This window comes from Stegostoma tigrinum, chromosome 1 (genome assembly GCF_030684315.1).
Source record: "Stegostoma tigrinum isolate sSteTig4 chromosome 1, sSteTig4.hap1, whole genome shotgun sequence".
NCBI classification, from domain to species: domain Eukaryota; kingdom Metazoa; phylum Chordata; class Chondrichthyes; order Orectolobiformes; family Stegostomatidae; genus Stegostoma; species Stegostoma tigrinum.
This window is the reverse complement of record NC_081354.1, coordinates 92,657,375-92,672,356: the sequence shown is the minus strand read 5'-3', so window position 1 is coordinate 92,672,356 and position 14,982 is coordinate 92,657,375. Positions and strand designations below refer to the sequence as shown.

The window sequence follows — 14,982 nt, the reverse complement described above, 5'->3', positions numbered from 1 at the left end:
CATTCATGGAATCAGTAATCCAATAATAAAATTCAGTCCAATTGAGGTCAACCTTTTTCAGAGAAAAACACAACTGGTGATATTATCAAGTAAGTATTTAATGGGGCAATTTTAATAATGAGTAATAAAACAGACCTACTTGATCAGGTGTGCAGCTTTTTGATTTTCACTGATGTAAATAGTAAAACACATAATGTGCTTTTGAATCACCAATGAGATTGGCCAAGATATCCCCATCTTGCATTACTGTGGGTGGAATGGCTTTCAGATCATGGGGCACTGTCACCACTGCTGGGACAGGAGGGAGCTGTTCACAAGGGATTGCCTTCACTTGAACTGTGCTGGTGCCAGTGCCATGGTGAATTGAATAATAAATGCCATAGTGAGGGCTTTAAACTAACTGAAGGCAAATGTAAGCTAATTGTAGTGATTGGAACCAGTGCCAGGTGGAGATCTCATTGACGAGAAGATCCTTTACTGGAGTTTTTTAACCTGAGCCAATCAAAAAGCCTTGGCTGACAAAAACAAACAGGAGATTCAAAAGGTCTCCTCAGTCTAGGGACTGGCTTTGAGTTGGCTGGTCAGAGGTCCTGTACGATGCATATGCAAATAAAAGGTGACTTGGCGACGTGATACTGACCTCTGTGCAGTTATTTCACTTGCAAAACAAGAGAAAACAACGACATTACAGAGTAGCTATTTGGATAACAACTCCCAGAGTGGGACAGGAAGGGCCAGAGAATACAAATATGGAAAAGCAGCAGTAAACGGGATCAAAAGGAGAAAGAAAAAGCCTCTTGACTTGAACATGCATAATATTCAGAACAAAGTAGATGAATTAACCACACAAATATAGATTAACCATTCTGATTTTACAGCCATTATGGCCACATGGTATAAAAGGAGATCAAAGCTGAGAATAAAATATTCAAAGGTATTTGAATTTTCAAAAGGGCAGACATATAGGATAAGTGGCTGGGCAGCATTGTTGGTAGAGATGAAATAGGGCAGCAAGAAATGATCCTGAATCGGAAGATATTGAATCCATACAGGTGGAAGTAAGAAATATAAAGGGAAAGATAATTTGGTAAGAGTATCCCATAGGCTTTCAAGCAGTAGTTACACTGTGTGATGGAAAATAAATCAGGAAATAATGAGGGTATGTAACAAAGGCACTACATTAATCATGGATGATTTTAATACTCATGTAGACTGGGATAGGCAGATTAACAGATGAGGACAAAGTCATTGTGTATTCAAAACAGTTTCCTAGAACAATATGTTGTGGATCCAGTAGAGATTAGGCTATTTGGGATCTGGGAAGGTGCTATCAAGCAATTCAATAAACAAAGTCAGCCCGAAAGACACCCTCAGAAACATTGACCATAACATGGTAGAATTGAGGCTTCAGTTTGAGAGGGAGGAATTTGGGTCAGAGACAACTGTGCTAAGCCTAAATAATGGTAATTATGAAGGAATGAGGGTAAAGCAGGTTGGATTGGGCCGGGAAAGAAGTGCTGTGGCAAAAATCGTTGAGGAACAAAGGTCGGTGTTTAAATAAATAATTCATGGCTCATAGCAAAGACATATTCCAGCAAAGAAAAAAAGGATTCTAAGATGATAAGCCAACCACGGCTAACCAAGTAAGTTAAGGATGTCATCAGATTGAAAGAAAAGAAAACATAATGTGGCAAAAATTACGAGTAACCAAGAGCAAAAAACAGAAGTTGCTGGAAAAGATGAGCAGGTCTGGTAGCATCTGTGAAGGAAAAGTCAGAGTTAACATTTTGACTCCAGAAAACTTTTCCAGAAACTTCTCTTTTTGTTCCTGATTTATGGCATCTGCAGTTCTTTCGAATTTGATTTAGTAACCAAGTAGATTGAAAAAAAAGTTCTAAAAAAGACAGCCAAATAAATATAAAAAGGGAGAAAAATGAGAAAGTAATATAAGTAATATAAAGATATTATAGCAAGAGCTTCTTTGAATATATAAAAGGAAAAGTGACGCCAAGCAAGCATATACCCCTGAGAGATTGAGGCTGGGTTAAATAATAATGAAGAGCAAGGAAATGGCAGGGAATTCATCAACACTTTGCATCAGTCTTCACAATAGAACACACTGCTAACATTCTGAAAATGACTAAACAGTCAAGGGACAAAAGGACTGGAAATAAATACAATAACTATCGCTAAAGAAAAATGCTAATGAAACTAATGAGGCTGATGGCTGACAGGTCCCTTGGACCTAATGGAATGCATCGTAAGATATTAAAGGGAGTGGCTACAGAGACAATGGATAGACTAATAGAAATCTTTGACGTGTCCTTAGATTCTAAAAAAGTCCCAGAGGATTGAAAAACTGCTAATAGAATACCTTTATTTAAGAAAAGAAAAGAAAAAAAAACGAGAAACAATATTCAGTTAGCATAATATCTGTTATTGCAAATATGTTAGACTCTAATAGCATGGATTCATGAAGGGAAATTTGCTCGACTTTATTGAGGAGGTGACTACAGGATAAATAAAGGGGAAGCAATTGATGTAGTATATTTGGATTTTGATAAGGCAGAAGTCCCAGAAGATGATAAGTCTTCATGCTTATCAGAGCAGGATAACTGGTGGTGGTTTAACCAGGCTTAAGAGATGGTAGCACATATTCCATGACTTAATAAGGTAAGAGCTCGTGCGTTGGAGGCAGTATATTAGCATGGCTAAATGATTATCTAACCAATAGAAGACAGAGAGTTAGGATAAAGGGGCATTTTCAGACTAGGAGGCTGTAACAAGTGGTGTGCCACATGGATTGCTGCTGGGCCACAATTATTTACATATATATTAATGACCTGAATGAGGAAAGTGAATGTAATTTGGCCACATCTGCAATTAACACAAAAAAAGTTGGGAAGGCAAGTGGTGAGGATAATACAAAAACTCTGCAGAGGCATAGACTCGTTAAGCCAGTGAGCAAAAAACTTGTCAGATAGAACATAATGTGTAAAATATGAGGTTATACACTTTGGCAGGAAGAACAGAGGAACTGAATGTTATTTAAATGGAGAAAGTCAACACAAGAACTACAGAACAGAGGGATTTGGGATTTGTCTTTCATGAGTCACAAAAAAATTTGCATCCAAGTTCAGTGGGTATTGGGAAGGCAAATGGAATGTTGACTTTTGTTTCAAGAGAATGACGCAAAAAATACATGGCAGTTTTTCTAAAACCAGGCCACATCTGGAATACCGTGAATTTGGACCCCTTATCCAAGGAAAGATGTACGAGAATTGGAGGTAGTCCAGAGAAGGCTCACTACGCTGACACCAGGTTACAGAAAGGGTTGAGTAGACTTGCTGGAATATAGAAGAATATAGAGGCATCCTTATTGGAACACAGAAGATTCTTAGGGGACTAGGAAAGGTAGATTCAGGAAGGTTGGCTCCCCTTGTCAGAGTTTCTAGGACCACATGGCAAAATCTCAAAATCAGGGGTTGCAGTTTTAAGACAGGGATGCGGAGGAATTTCTACCCTCAGAGTTGGAGAGAGTCATTGGAATTCTTTACTGCAAAGTCTGTTGAGGCTGGGATATCAAGCATATTCCAGGCTGAGATGGACAGATTTTTCACTAAAGGAACCAAGGGGTATGGGGAAAAGGCAAGGAAGCACAGTTGAGGATGAACAGGCCAGCTTATCAGCAATAATTCCATTGAATGGCAGACAAGGCTTGATGGACTGAAAGGCCTACTTCTGCTTCTACATCTTGTGGTCTTATCTTAGCACACCTCATTTCTCTGCTTCTCTAGAAGCGTTAATCTCTGAAATATACACAAGGCATTAACCCCTCTTGTAAAAACAGCAAACAGTATAAATTGGTAAAAGAACATTTGGATTTCATGAGATACAATTGCTGACATTCATTTCTACTCTCATCTCCATTTTGCCACATTAACTGATTTCAAGAAAACATTAAGGTTTTATTCATGATTGGGTGTTGAAAAGAAAAAGAGCTGACCTGCATTATTAAGGAGTAGAGCTTCCTATCTGCATCGTGGGGACATTCTACCCCCTATAACATAACCATCAAAAAATTCACTGTAAATATAACACATATATGTTGCATGCATATAATTTAGATACATAAAATGATCTTTTTATCACAATATCACTTAAAACATGCATTTTCTCATAAACATTAATCTAACAGTCATGATAAATCTAACATTTCTTGATCACTGGTACTGGGCAAGCTGAGCTGAACCATTTACAGTATCTAAGCAACATACAGACTGCATTTACTTAGAGTGGACTCAGTTCAATAGAAATAACTCGATGTTCACGGTTGTAGGAAAATGTTTCACAGTTCATTTTTATCAACAACTACATATGGATGGCTTCTGAAGAAAATGCGCTGTTGTTTTCCTTTTAGAACAACCTGAGGTTATTTCCTGAGATATGTGTGTAGTGTTTCCCCTCAGCCCCATGGCAGGGCACATGTCACTGAAGTACTCTGATGGAGTTCGTACTGAAGGGACCGAAAGGTACCAACTTGATACAACTGCTGGATGTGTGGGCTCAAAAACCATTCTGGCTGTCAATAATTTTACATAATTCATTCAAATACATTTCATTAATTTTCATTACCTGTCAATGTTTTTAAGGCTGCTGGAATTATTTTTTACTCCACAGTGACTCTTCTGACTGTAGCAGTTAACCTCAGTTTGTCTGAGTAAGCAGCAATTTAAACTGGAATCACTATGCTGAGAATCAATGGCTGAAGTTACTAGGACACCTGAGCCATATTACAGTACTGTCAATTTTCATTTCATTTCATCACAAGATGGGACTGTTTAAAGTACAGCAGCAAAGACACAATCAACTTACTGTCTTCTCTATTATATTTTTCATAGGTCAATGCAAACATATTTGGCACAGTTTGTAGTCTGGTTGTGTGTACTATTATTCTATTCTCAATATTTAAACCCATGATTGATTTGTTTTATGCACAATATATTTAAAATTCTTTCTAGCCCCTGAAAGATTAAGGGATTTTTTTGAAGCTGTCATATGTGGTAATCCTTGAATTTTCAAAATATCTTTGTACCAAGAGAAAATTGAGGTTTTTGTAACCATTCCATTTGATAGCCAAGACAGCTGTTGAATTCTGAAAACACATTACTGTGCTGAAGTATACAATGTGCCTTGAATCCAAAGCAGCTCTTGCTGCAATAAATCATTATGGTAGGACACAAGTATCAATGTCTCACCTATGATCATATAGGTCCTATATTCATATAGTTTCAACCATCTACACTTTAAATAGAATATTCTCATCTACAGCAATGTGGCACAACTTTAATTGAAGTAATTAGTTATACCAAAATGACATATCCTTATTAAGGTATTCTCTTATGTGGAGAGGAACAGACTTACAGTATTTATAATAATGTTGTAATTTGTAAGTTGAAATATCATACTAATGTACTAATGCAGTAGGTCCTAATGGAATAAATTTACACGACCTGCAGTATTTTACAGGCTTGATGCATTCTCATTCTTGGCTGCACAACAAGTTATAGCAGATTCTCACCACAAACAGCATTGTCATGATGTGGAGGTGCTGGTGTTGGACTGGAGTGGATAATGTCAAAAAATCACATGACACCAGGTTATATAGTCCAAGATAACAAAGTGTGGAGCTGGATGAACACAGCAGGCCAAGCAGCATCTCAGGAGCACAAAAGCTGATGTTTCGGGCCTAGACCCTTCATTAGAGAGGGGGATGGGGAAAGGGAACTGGAATAAATAGGCAAAGAAGGGGAGGTGGACTGAAGACGGAGAGAAAAGAAGATAGGTAGAGAGGAGAGTATACGTGGGGGGGTAGGGAGGGGATAGGTCAGTCCAGGGAAGATGGACAGGTCAAGGAGGCGGGATGAGGTGGTAGGTAGGAATTGGAGGTGTGGCTTGAGGTGGGAGGAAGGGACGGGTGAGAGGAAGAACAGGTTAGGGAAGCGGAGACAGGCTGGGCTGGTTTTGGGATGGAGTGGGGGGAGGGGTCGAGCTGGGCTGGTTTTGTGATGCAGTGGGGGGAGGGGAAGAACTGGGCTGGTTTTGCGATGCAGTGGGGGAAGGGGAGATTTTGAAGCTTGTGAAGTCCACATTGATACCATTGAGCTGCAGGGTTCCCAAGTGGAATATGAGTTGCTGTTCTTGTAACCTTCGGGTGGCATCATTGTGGCACTGCAGGAGGCCCATGATGGACATGTTGTCTGAGGAATGGGAGGGGGAGTTAAAATGGTTCGCGACTGGGAGGTGCAGTTGTTTGTTGCGAACCGAGCGGAGGTGTTCTGCAAAGTGGTCCCCAAGCCTCTGCTTGGTTTCCCCAGTGTAGAGAAAGCCACACTGGATACAACGGATACAATATGCCACATTGGCAGGTGTGCAGGTGAATATGTGCTTAATGTGGAAGGTCATCTTGGGGCCTGGGATAGGGGTGAGGGAGGAGGTGTGGGGGCTAGTGTAGCACCTCCTGCGGTTGCAGGGGAAGGTGCCAGGTGTGGTGGGGTTGGAGGGGAGTGTGTAGCAGACAAGGGAGTCGCGGAGAGAGTGGTCTCTCCGGAAGGCAAAAAACAGTTCCCATTATCAAGGTTATATAGTCCAACAGGTTTATTTGAAATCATAAGCTTTCGAAACTCAGCCCTTTCATCAGGTGCAGTGGGAGGAAAGCACACAGACACAGAGTTTATAGGCAGAGAAATCTTAGGATCATACAACTAGAATGAGTGGAGTGAATGGCTGACTGAATGCCTCCTGTTGTACTTTTAATCATTCATACATTCCTGTGTTCCAGAAAATGCAGAAGCAGGATATGGAGAACTCTGTTAGTTTTGATTGATTAAGATGCAAATTCCAGAATCTGTTTCAAGTCACTGCCCTGAGATAATTAAAGGTTTCATTAGTATCTGTCTAACTTTTCAAACTTTAGAAATGCAAAGTGATAAGAATATATAATAGGTGACATCTCAGTTCAGACACTGAATTGCAGGTGTGAGGCCTTGTCCAGAGTCTGTCTCAGAGTTTTACCCTGCAATCAGACTGGTTTTGTTCAAAAGCAGGAGTTTATAAAATGTCACACTGACTGACTGTGACTACCAATTGTGTGTTTCTTGAACAAAATAGCATGTATCTGCAAATAAACAAACACTCTGGATGAAATGACTCACCCCATAGGTCTTTGTGTGTCTGTGTATGTGTGTGTGTGTCCTGCCAAAGTCCGCAACTTCATATTTTCCCTCATTGTATTCCACCTATTTTACCTGTTATACTTCCGTTTTCATTTATAACTTGACTAAGATGTTGACAGGCGTTGCATCATTAATACTAACCAATATTTAAAGTGGTTTTGGACATGGTGACGAAGAAAATCATGCAACAAAAAAAAATTGTAGGTCTGAAGAAAAGTCATATTGGACTCATGGCATTAACTCTGCTATTTTCTCAATGGATCTTCTGAGTTTTCCAGTACTTTCTGTTTTATTTCCAAATGGATATGGTGCAGGAACTTTTCATTGGAAACCTCAGGTGAACTCAACAAATCTGCTCCTGCTTGGAAAAACCAAAAGAGCTGTGAATTCTGTAAATCAGAAGCAAAAGCAGAAGTTGCTGGAAAAGCTCAGCAGCTCTTGCAGCGTCTGCTAATACTTGTGCTTTTCTTTTAGGTCCCTCTCCTGTTTCAATGTTTTGAAGTAGTCAGTAGATCTGAATTAATTAATATGAAATTTGTACTCATTATGCTCTCGTCCCGGAATCACAGCTAGTTATCTGCATTGCCATTTCCACAGTAATTTGGTTGGGATGGATCCATGAACTTTTAGTGAGCTTATCTAAATTCAATAGAAAGGAGTTCCGAAGTTTTGTTGAAAGGGCGTGTAATCGGCTTGGAGTTGAAGTTTGTGGCAGGGTTCCCCACAATGATAAAACAACACATTCATCATAATTCTGAAATTTCTGATCGGGAAAAACAAAGCTAGGAATAAGCTAGGCTGAAATTTGCTACGCATCCTGGTGCCATAGATCCACACATTAGTCATTCAATATTGGTCATTTCTGTATAGAGGCTGGGGTCACTTCCTGAAGTAGCCAAATTTTTGTGCTGCCATTACTCAAAGAGGAAAATTAATCTAATTCATATTTATAAATCCTAGTGTTTCTGGGATTATTTCAATTCAAGGACATCTTAGTGACCCCGCAAATATGGGAATGGGAACATAATTTTGCTTCGTAAATAAGTTTCACAAAACCTCCCTGTACAAATCTTGAGCCGAAGTTGTGAACACTCTCCCTCCTCATACAGCAACAAGGGGACATCCTGTCTTTCCACGTAAAAGATGGAGTTTCTGACTTCTTTTTCCGTTACTGACTATGTTTCAACAAAGAGATACTTTATGGTTGCAAAACCTGCCTCACTGCACTTCTAATGATTGAGGGGAAATTGAAGATTCCAGGCCTTTGCAGACATACTAAAGGATGAAGTAAATCAATAAGGTCTTTTTTCTATTTGTGTTTCTGATTCAGTTAGAACACTAATTTTAAGCAATAGACAAAACATATTTATCCATGGATTTGCAAAAGAATAACGAAAGCCTGCCAGGCAAGGAAGCTCATTTGGGCCATATTCATCTTACTCAATAAACTAATTTTAATATGTTGTTTAAAATCTGACATATTTTACTTCCATAATTCAGGTTCATATAATTGTAAGCACTTCTCATGAAAATATTTTCCAACTACAACATTTATTTTGGTCAATATTTTCCTTTTTAAAGATGTTGACTCCTTGTTGGGGCACAGTTTTATTCAGCAGAACATTTTATCTTGAGCCACTCTAAAGAATCTTGTGTGTCTTAACTGAAGTGATTGTTTGTGACGTGACTGTGAGGAAGGACACTAAATTAAAAACTCAGTTTTGTTTCCAAGCTGATGTGCATGCAAGAATTAGCAGATACCATAAATAATATAACTCCCTGTCATTTTGTAAGTACTTAGATCAACTGTGATACCTTAGTACAGTCAACAAATTCAGTTCACTAAGTTTGGGATACATTCTTAGGCCAATCCAATCTACAAGATCACTTGAGATACTTACTTTTGATACAAAAGGGCATTATCCTGTCAAGGGTTTCAAGGCTGTTTTTACATGACATCTTTCATTGATAGTTCAGAGATTACACTCTGTGTGGAGCCACATCAGGTCATCCAGGAATGGGATCTGGGTCAGGTCTAGGAGGGAGGGGGGTCCAGCTCCACTCCAGTAGAAATAATGCAGGAAACTTTTCCCCTTGCTATGCATTATAGATTAGGGCTCTGGGGGAGGTGGTTTACATCAGTGGAAGTGTTTTTGGGGTAGCTGGCAGAGGGTCAGATTTACAATTAGCTATGATTTACAACAGGTGTTAATTCCTCAAGCTTTTCCTGGTTGCACTCAGGTGAGTGAGTTGGAATCCTTTGAAGTCTCCAACTTGCACTCAGAGATGGGGATCTCTTCTGAGGGGTCCAAATATCAGGTAACTGCCCAACCATACGGTTCAATTTCTTGGGGAATTCCTGCATAGTCAGCTTGGTAGCATGTTAACATGGATTCATAGCTTGCTGGTTATGTTTGGTTCTGGCTATCTAGAGACCAGGGGATATGGGCCAATATTTTTACCATACCAATAAACATCAAATTAATGGCAGGGTTAAGTAAGAGCATTTATTAGTTTCCAGGCTCAGATGATTGAAAAGCTTAGGAAAAAAAATCAAGAATGTTTTGCATTCAACAGTAACATGGGTAATTGGCACATGCTGTAGGTGTGGCATTGAGTTGAATTGAACCATTTATTGTCACATGTATTCAGTGTAAAAATAGAGTGAAAAGTGTGTACCTTCGCTGTACGTACAGGGTGCCATTTACACCGAGTTAGAATAAGACAAGAAAGAAAAGATAACTCAGGAGATGGATAATAATGGAATAGTGTAGGTTAGCTAGGCTTCGGTTTGGTTTCACAGGTTGGTGCAACATCGAGGGCTGAAGGGCCTGTTGTACTGCGCTGTTATGTTCTATGTTCTATGTTCAACAGAAGGGAAAGAGAAATATAATCTAATCAGTTCCAGCCTTTATATAAAGGCACGTCACAAAATTAAAAGGACATTGTTTGAACAGAGCATAGAAACACTCTAGGATTTCATGTCATTAACCTCCAGTAAATCATGCCATACTGTGATAGTGTTAAACTGCATTTGCAGTTCACCAATTTGCTGTCTGGATTCTGCACCTTTTTTTTAGGTTCTTCTATTCTAATTTCTTGCTGTTGAGGTTTCAACCTCAGGTTTAGGATCTCCCACTGTGATGCCTCCTCTGCTAATTTAACAATTGCAGTTTAACTTTCACATGCTCCCTATCAGCAAGTTGTGACATGATCTGCTCAGAGCTCAGCCTTTCAAAGCCAGTGATCTTATTCTCTAGTTCTGGCTTTTCATCTTGAAGATCTGAAAATCTTATTCTTTAGTTCCTCAAACTTTCCAGATTAGCTCTCTTTTACTTTCTCTGAAGAGCTTTTGGTGTCTTTCAATATCAAACTTCAAAATTTCAATATCAGAATAAAACTCATTCATTTGAATTTGGATTAAATTCTCCCAACCTATAGACCCTGTGGCTCTGGTAATCAGCAGCATGTTGGAGCTTCTGGATACCTTTGTAACCCAAGGAAAATATGTACGCAGTGTGAATATGTATATGTAAGCATGTGAAGCTCGAGCTGCTTCGCCTCAGAGTTTATGAGCTGAAAGCCAATCTATAATGCACAGCGAGGGGAAAATTTTCCTGCATTATTTCGACCAAGAGGCACCCACACAACGTAGGATAGAGTTTTCTGCTTTTTGTGGTATTCACGGACAAGGATGTTACTGTGAGTGAGGCAGGAGCGTCAGCATCTACAATTGCCCCCAATGAGTTTGAAATTCACTCGGTCTGTACAGATGACAGAGGACCGCAGGACTGATATGCAAAAACCATGGTACAGGCAGAAATTTAAGCTGAGAGAGAAACTGGAGTGTAGTAACAGTAGTTGATAGTATAATGAGTGATATTCAGATGGCTGTGTTTTCTGTTTGGTGTCAGAGTTTGAACATTGTTCATGTGTTTTTTTTCATGACTGGAAAGGAACTTGCAGTAGGAGGGGCAAATCTAGTGGTCATATGGTCCACATAAGTATTAGCAACATAAAAATAATTAAGAAGGAAAATACATATAGAGGGTATTAGGAGCTAGGACCAAAATTGAAAAACAGAGCAGCAAAATTTAGAATCTCTGGATTACTATATGAGCAGCATACAAATTGGCATAGGGTACATAAAATTAGAAAGGTAAGTGCCTCAAATGCTGGTGTGGAAGAAGGCAGAAAGTGGGGAATAAAGGGATCTTTTCCAGGATGGCAGCTGTTGACTTGTAGAGTTCTGCAGCGGTCAGTTTGGGACCACAACCATTCATATTATACATTATCTGTTTGGACGTAGGAACTGAGTACATTGTTCATACAGGATACAAAGATAGGTGCTGTGACAGGCAGTGTTGAGGAAGTGAGGAGGCTGCAGAAGGACTTGAACAGGCTAGGTGAGTAGGCAAAGAAGTGGCAGATGGGATACGATGTGGGAAAGTGAGAGGTTATTCACTTTAGTAAGAAGAAAAGAGGTGTAACTATTTTCTACCTGGAGAAAGGCTTCAGGCATCTGAAGCGCAAAGGAACTTGGGAATCTCAGTTCAGGGTTATAGAACATAGAACATAGAAATGTACAGCACAGTACAGGCCCTTTGGCCCAGGATGTTGTGCCGTGGAATAATCCTAATCCAAAAATAAAATAACCTAACCTACATTCCCCTCAATTCACTGCTGTCCATGTGCATGTCCAGCAGTCGCTTAAATGCCACTAATGACTCCGCTTCCATGACTACCACTGGTAAACTATTCCATGCGCTCACAACTCTCTGGGTGAAGAACCTCCCTCTGACAGCTCCTCTATACCGTCCTCTAACACCTTAAAACAATGACCCCTCGTGGCAGTCAATCTTGCCCTGGGGAAAGGTCTCTGGCTATCGACTCTATCCATGCCTCTCATTACCTTGTACACCTCGATCAGGTCACCTCTCTTCCTCCTTCTCTCCAGAGAGAAAAGTTCGAGCTCAGTCAACCTCTCCTCGGAAGATAAGCCCTCCAGTCCAGGCAGCATCCTGGTAAACCTCCTTTGCACCATCTCCAAAGCCTCCAAATCTTTCCTATAATAGGGCGACCAGAACTGGACACAATATTCCAAGTGTGGTCTCACCAAAGTTTTGTAGAGCTGCAACATAACCTCGCGGTTCTTAAACTCGATCCCCCTGTTAATGAAAGCCAAAACACCATATGCTTTCTTAACAACCTTATCCACTTGGGTGGCAACTTTGAGGAAGCTATGCACTTGAACACCAAGATCCCACTGTTCCTCCACACTGCCGAGAATCCTGCCTTTAGTCCTATGTTCAGCATTTAAGTTCAACCTTCCAAAATGCATCACTTCGCATTTATCCAGGTTAAACTCCATCTGCCATTTCTCAGCCCAGCACTGCATTCTGTCAATCTCTCACTGAAGCCTACAATAGCCCTCGATACTATCAACGGCACTTCCAACCTTTGTGTCATCAGCAAACATACTAACCCACCCTTCAACCTCCTCATCCAAGTCATTTATAAAAACTACAAAGAGCAGAGGACCAAGAACAGAGCCCTGTGGGACACCACTCAGCACTGACCTCCAGGCAGAATACCTACCATCTACAACCACCCTCTGCCTCCTGTCAGCCAACCAATTCTGAATCCAGACAGCCAAATCACCCTGTATCCCATACCTCCTGACTTTATGAATGAGCCTGCCATGGGGAACCTTATCAAATGCCTTGTTGAAGTCCATGTACACCACATCCACTGCTCGACCCTTGTCAACCTGTCTCATGACTTCCTCAAAGAACTCAACAAGATTTTTAAGGGATGACCTGCCCCTCACGAAGCCATGCTGACCTCCTTTAATCATGCTATGCTTTTCCAAATAGTCATAAATCCCATCCCTCAGAATTCTTTCCAAAACCTTGCTGACCACAGACGTAAGACTGGCTGGTCTGTAATTTCCAGGGATTTCCCTATTCCCTTTCTTGAAAAGAAGAACAAGGTTTGCCTCCCTCCAATCTTCCGGTAGGACTCCCGTGGAGAGTGAGGAAGCAAAGATTTTTGCCAGCGGCTTTGCAACCTCCTTTCTCGCGTCCCAGAGCAACCTAGGATAAATCTGGTCTGGCCCTGGGGACTTATCAATCTTAAAATGTTTGCCAAAATTTCCAGCACATCAACTTCCTTGATCTTGATCTGTTCAAGCCTGTTTTCCTGCTCCTCGAAGTTCTCATTCACCACAAGGTCCCTTTCCTTAGTGAAAACCGAAGCAAACAACTCATTTAGGGCTTCCCGAATCTGCTCAGACTCCACGCACAAGTTCCCTACGCTATCCCTGATCGTCCCTACCTTCTCCCTGATCATTCTCTTATTCCTCGCATATGAGTAAAATGCCTTTGGGTTCTCCCTAATCCTTCCTGCCAAGCCTTTTTCGTGCCCCCTCCTGGCCTTCCTCAGTCCATTTTTGAGCTCCTTCCGAGCAAGCCTGTAATCCTCTAAAGCTGTGCTAGACCCTTGCTTCCTCCACCTTACGTATGCTGCCTTTTTCTTTTTGACAAGAAGCACCTCTGCACCCGTCATCCAAGGCTCCTTAACCTTACCCCTTCTTACCTGTCTCAGAGGAACAAATTTATACATCACTCGCAACAACTGCTCCTTGAACAGCCTCCACATGTCTGCTGTGCCCTTTCTGTGAAACAATTGCTTAAGGTTCTCTTAAGGTTAACGTTCAGGTTCAGTTGGCAGTTGGAGGGCAAATGGAATGTTGGAAATCATTTCAAGAGGGCTAGAATATAACAGCAGTGATGTACCGCTGAGGCTGCGTAAGGCTTTGGTCAGACTACATTGGAATATTGTGAGCTGTTTTTATGCCCTTTATCAAGGGAAAAATATGCTGGAATTGGAAGCAATCCAGTGGAGGTTTGCAAGAATTATCTTGGGGATGGTGGGCTAGTCATATGAGGAGCAGTTGAGGACTCTGGGTCTGTACTCAATTTGAGTTTAAAAGGGTGAGTGGGGGGGTCTCATTGAAACTTACATAATACTGAGACACCTTTACAAAGTGGAAATGAAGTTGTTGTTTCCAATAATTGGAGAGATTAAGACCTGAGGGCACAGCCTCAGAGTGAAGGGAAATCCCTTCAGAATTGAGATGCGAAGGAATTTCTTCAGCCAGAGTGTGGTTACTCTGTAGAACTTATTGCCTTAGAAGGTTGTGGGGGCTAAATCATCAGCACAAAACAGGCCTTTCAGCCCAACCCATCCATGCCAAGCAGGCCTTTTGTGAGCAGCTCCACTTTGAAGCGCGCCCTGGGTTAAAACAGCCATCCCAACCTGACAACAATGACCTCAGCCCGAAACTGCCTATCTGACATAAGCAGCCTCCCAAGTGACAAACTGACAAATCTCATCCCACTTGAACACTTCCTCACCCATGACATGATAACTTCACACCTACTCCAACTACGCAATGGCTTAGTGGTAATTATTGGTAGACTATTAATCCAGAGACCCAGATGACATTCTGGAGGCCAGGGTTTGAATCCTGCAATGGCACATGGTGGAATTTGAATTCAATAAATCTCTGGAATTACGAGTCTTAACTGCTTCTTAACTGGATGAATACTATTTTTCAGTCACTCATTAGAAAGAATACCCAAGTCCCTTTGAAATTCAACAATTGCCTGCTCTCGACTTTTAATCAATATTCTATAGCCCTGTTTATCCAAACAAAATGGTTAACCTCACATTTCCCAGACAG

At 40.8% G+C, this 14,982-nt stretch overlaps 1 protein-coding gene across 2 annotated transcripts in view; it reads right to left on the bottom strand.

Moving 5' to 3' along the window:
• Window positions 1-14,982, bottom strand: part of pcdh7b (protocadherin 7b) — a 377,866-nt gene that overhangs the window by 100,046 nt on the left and 262,838 nt on the right. The window contains exon 3 of one of the 2 annotated variants that reach the window (XM_048547072.2): window positions 4,007-4,060. The exons of the other annotated variant lie outside the window; for it this stretch is intronic. Coding sequence (XP_048403029.2) covers window positions 4,032-4,060 — 29 coding nt within the window. The 3' untranslated portion in view covers window positions 4,007-4,031. The remainder of the gene's footprint in view (window positions 1-4,006; window positions 4,061-14,982) is intronic. 2 annotated transcript variants of the gene reach the window in all.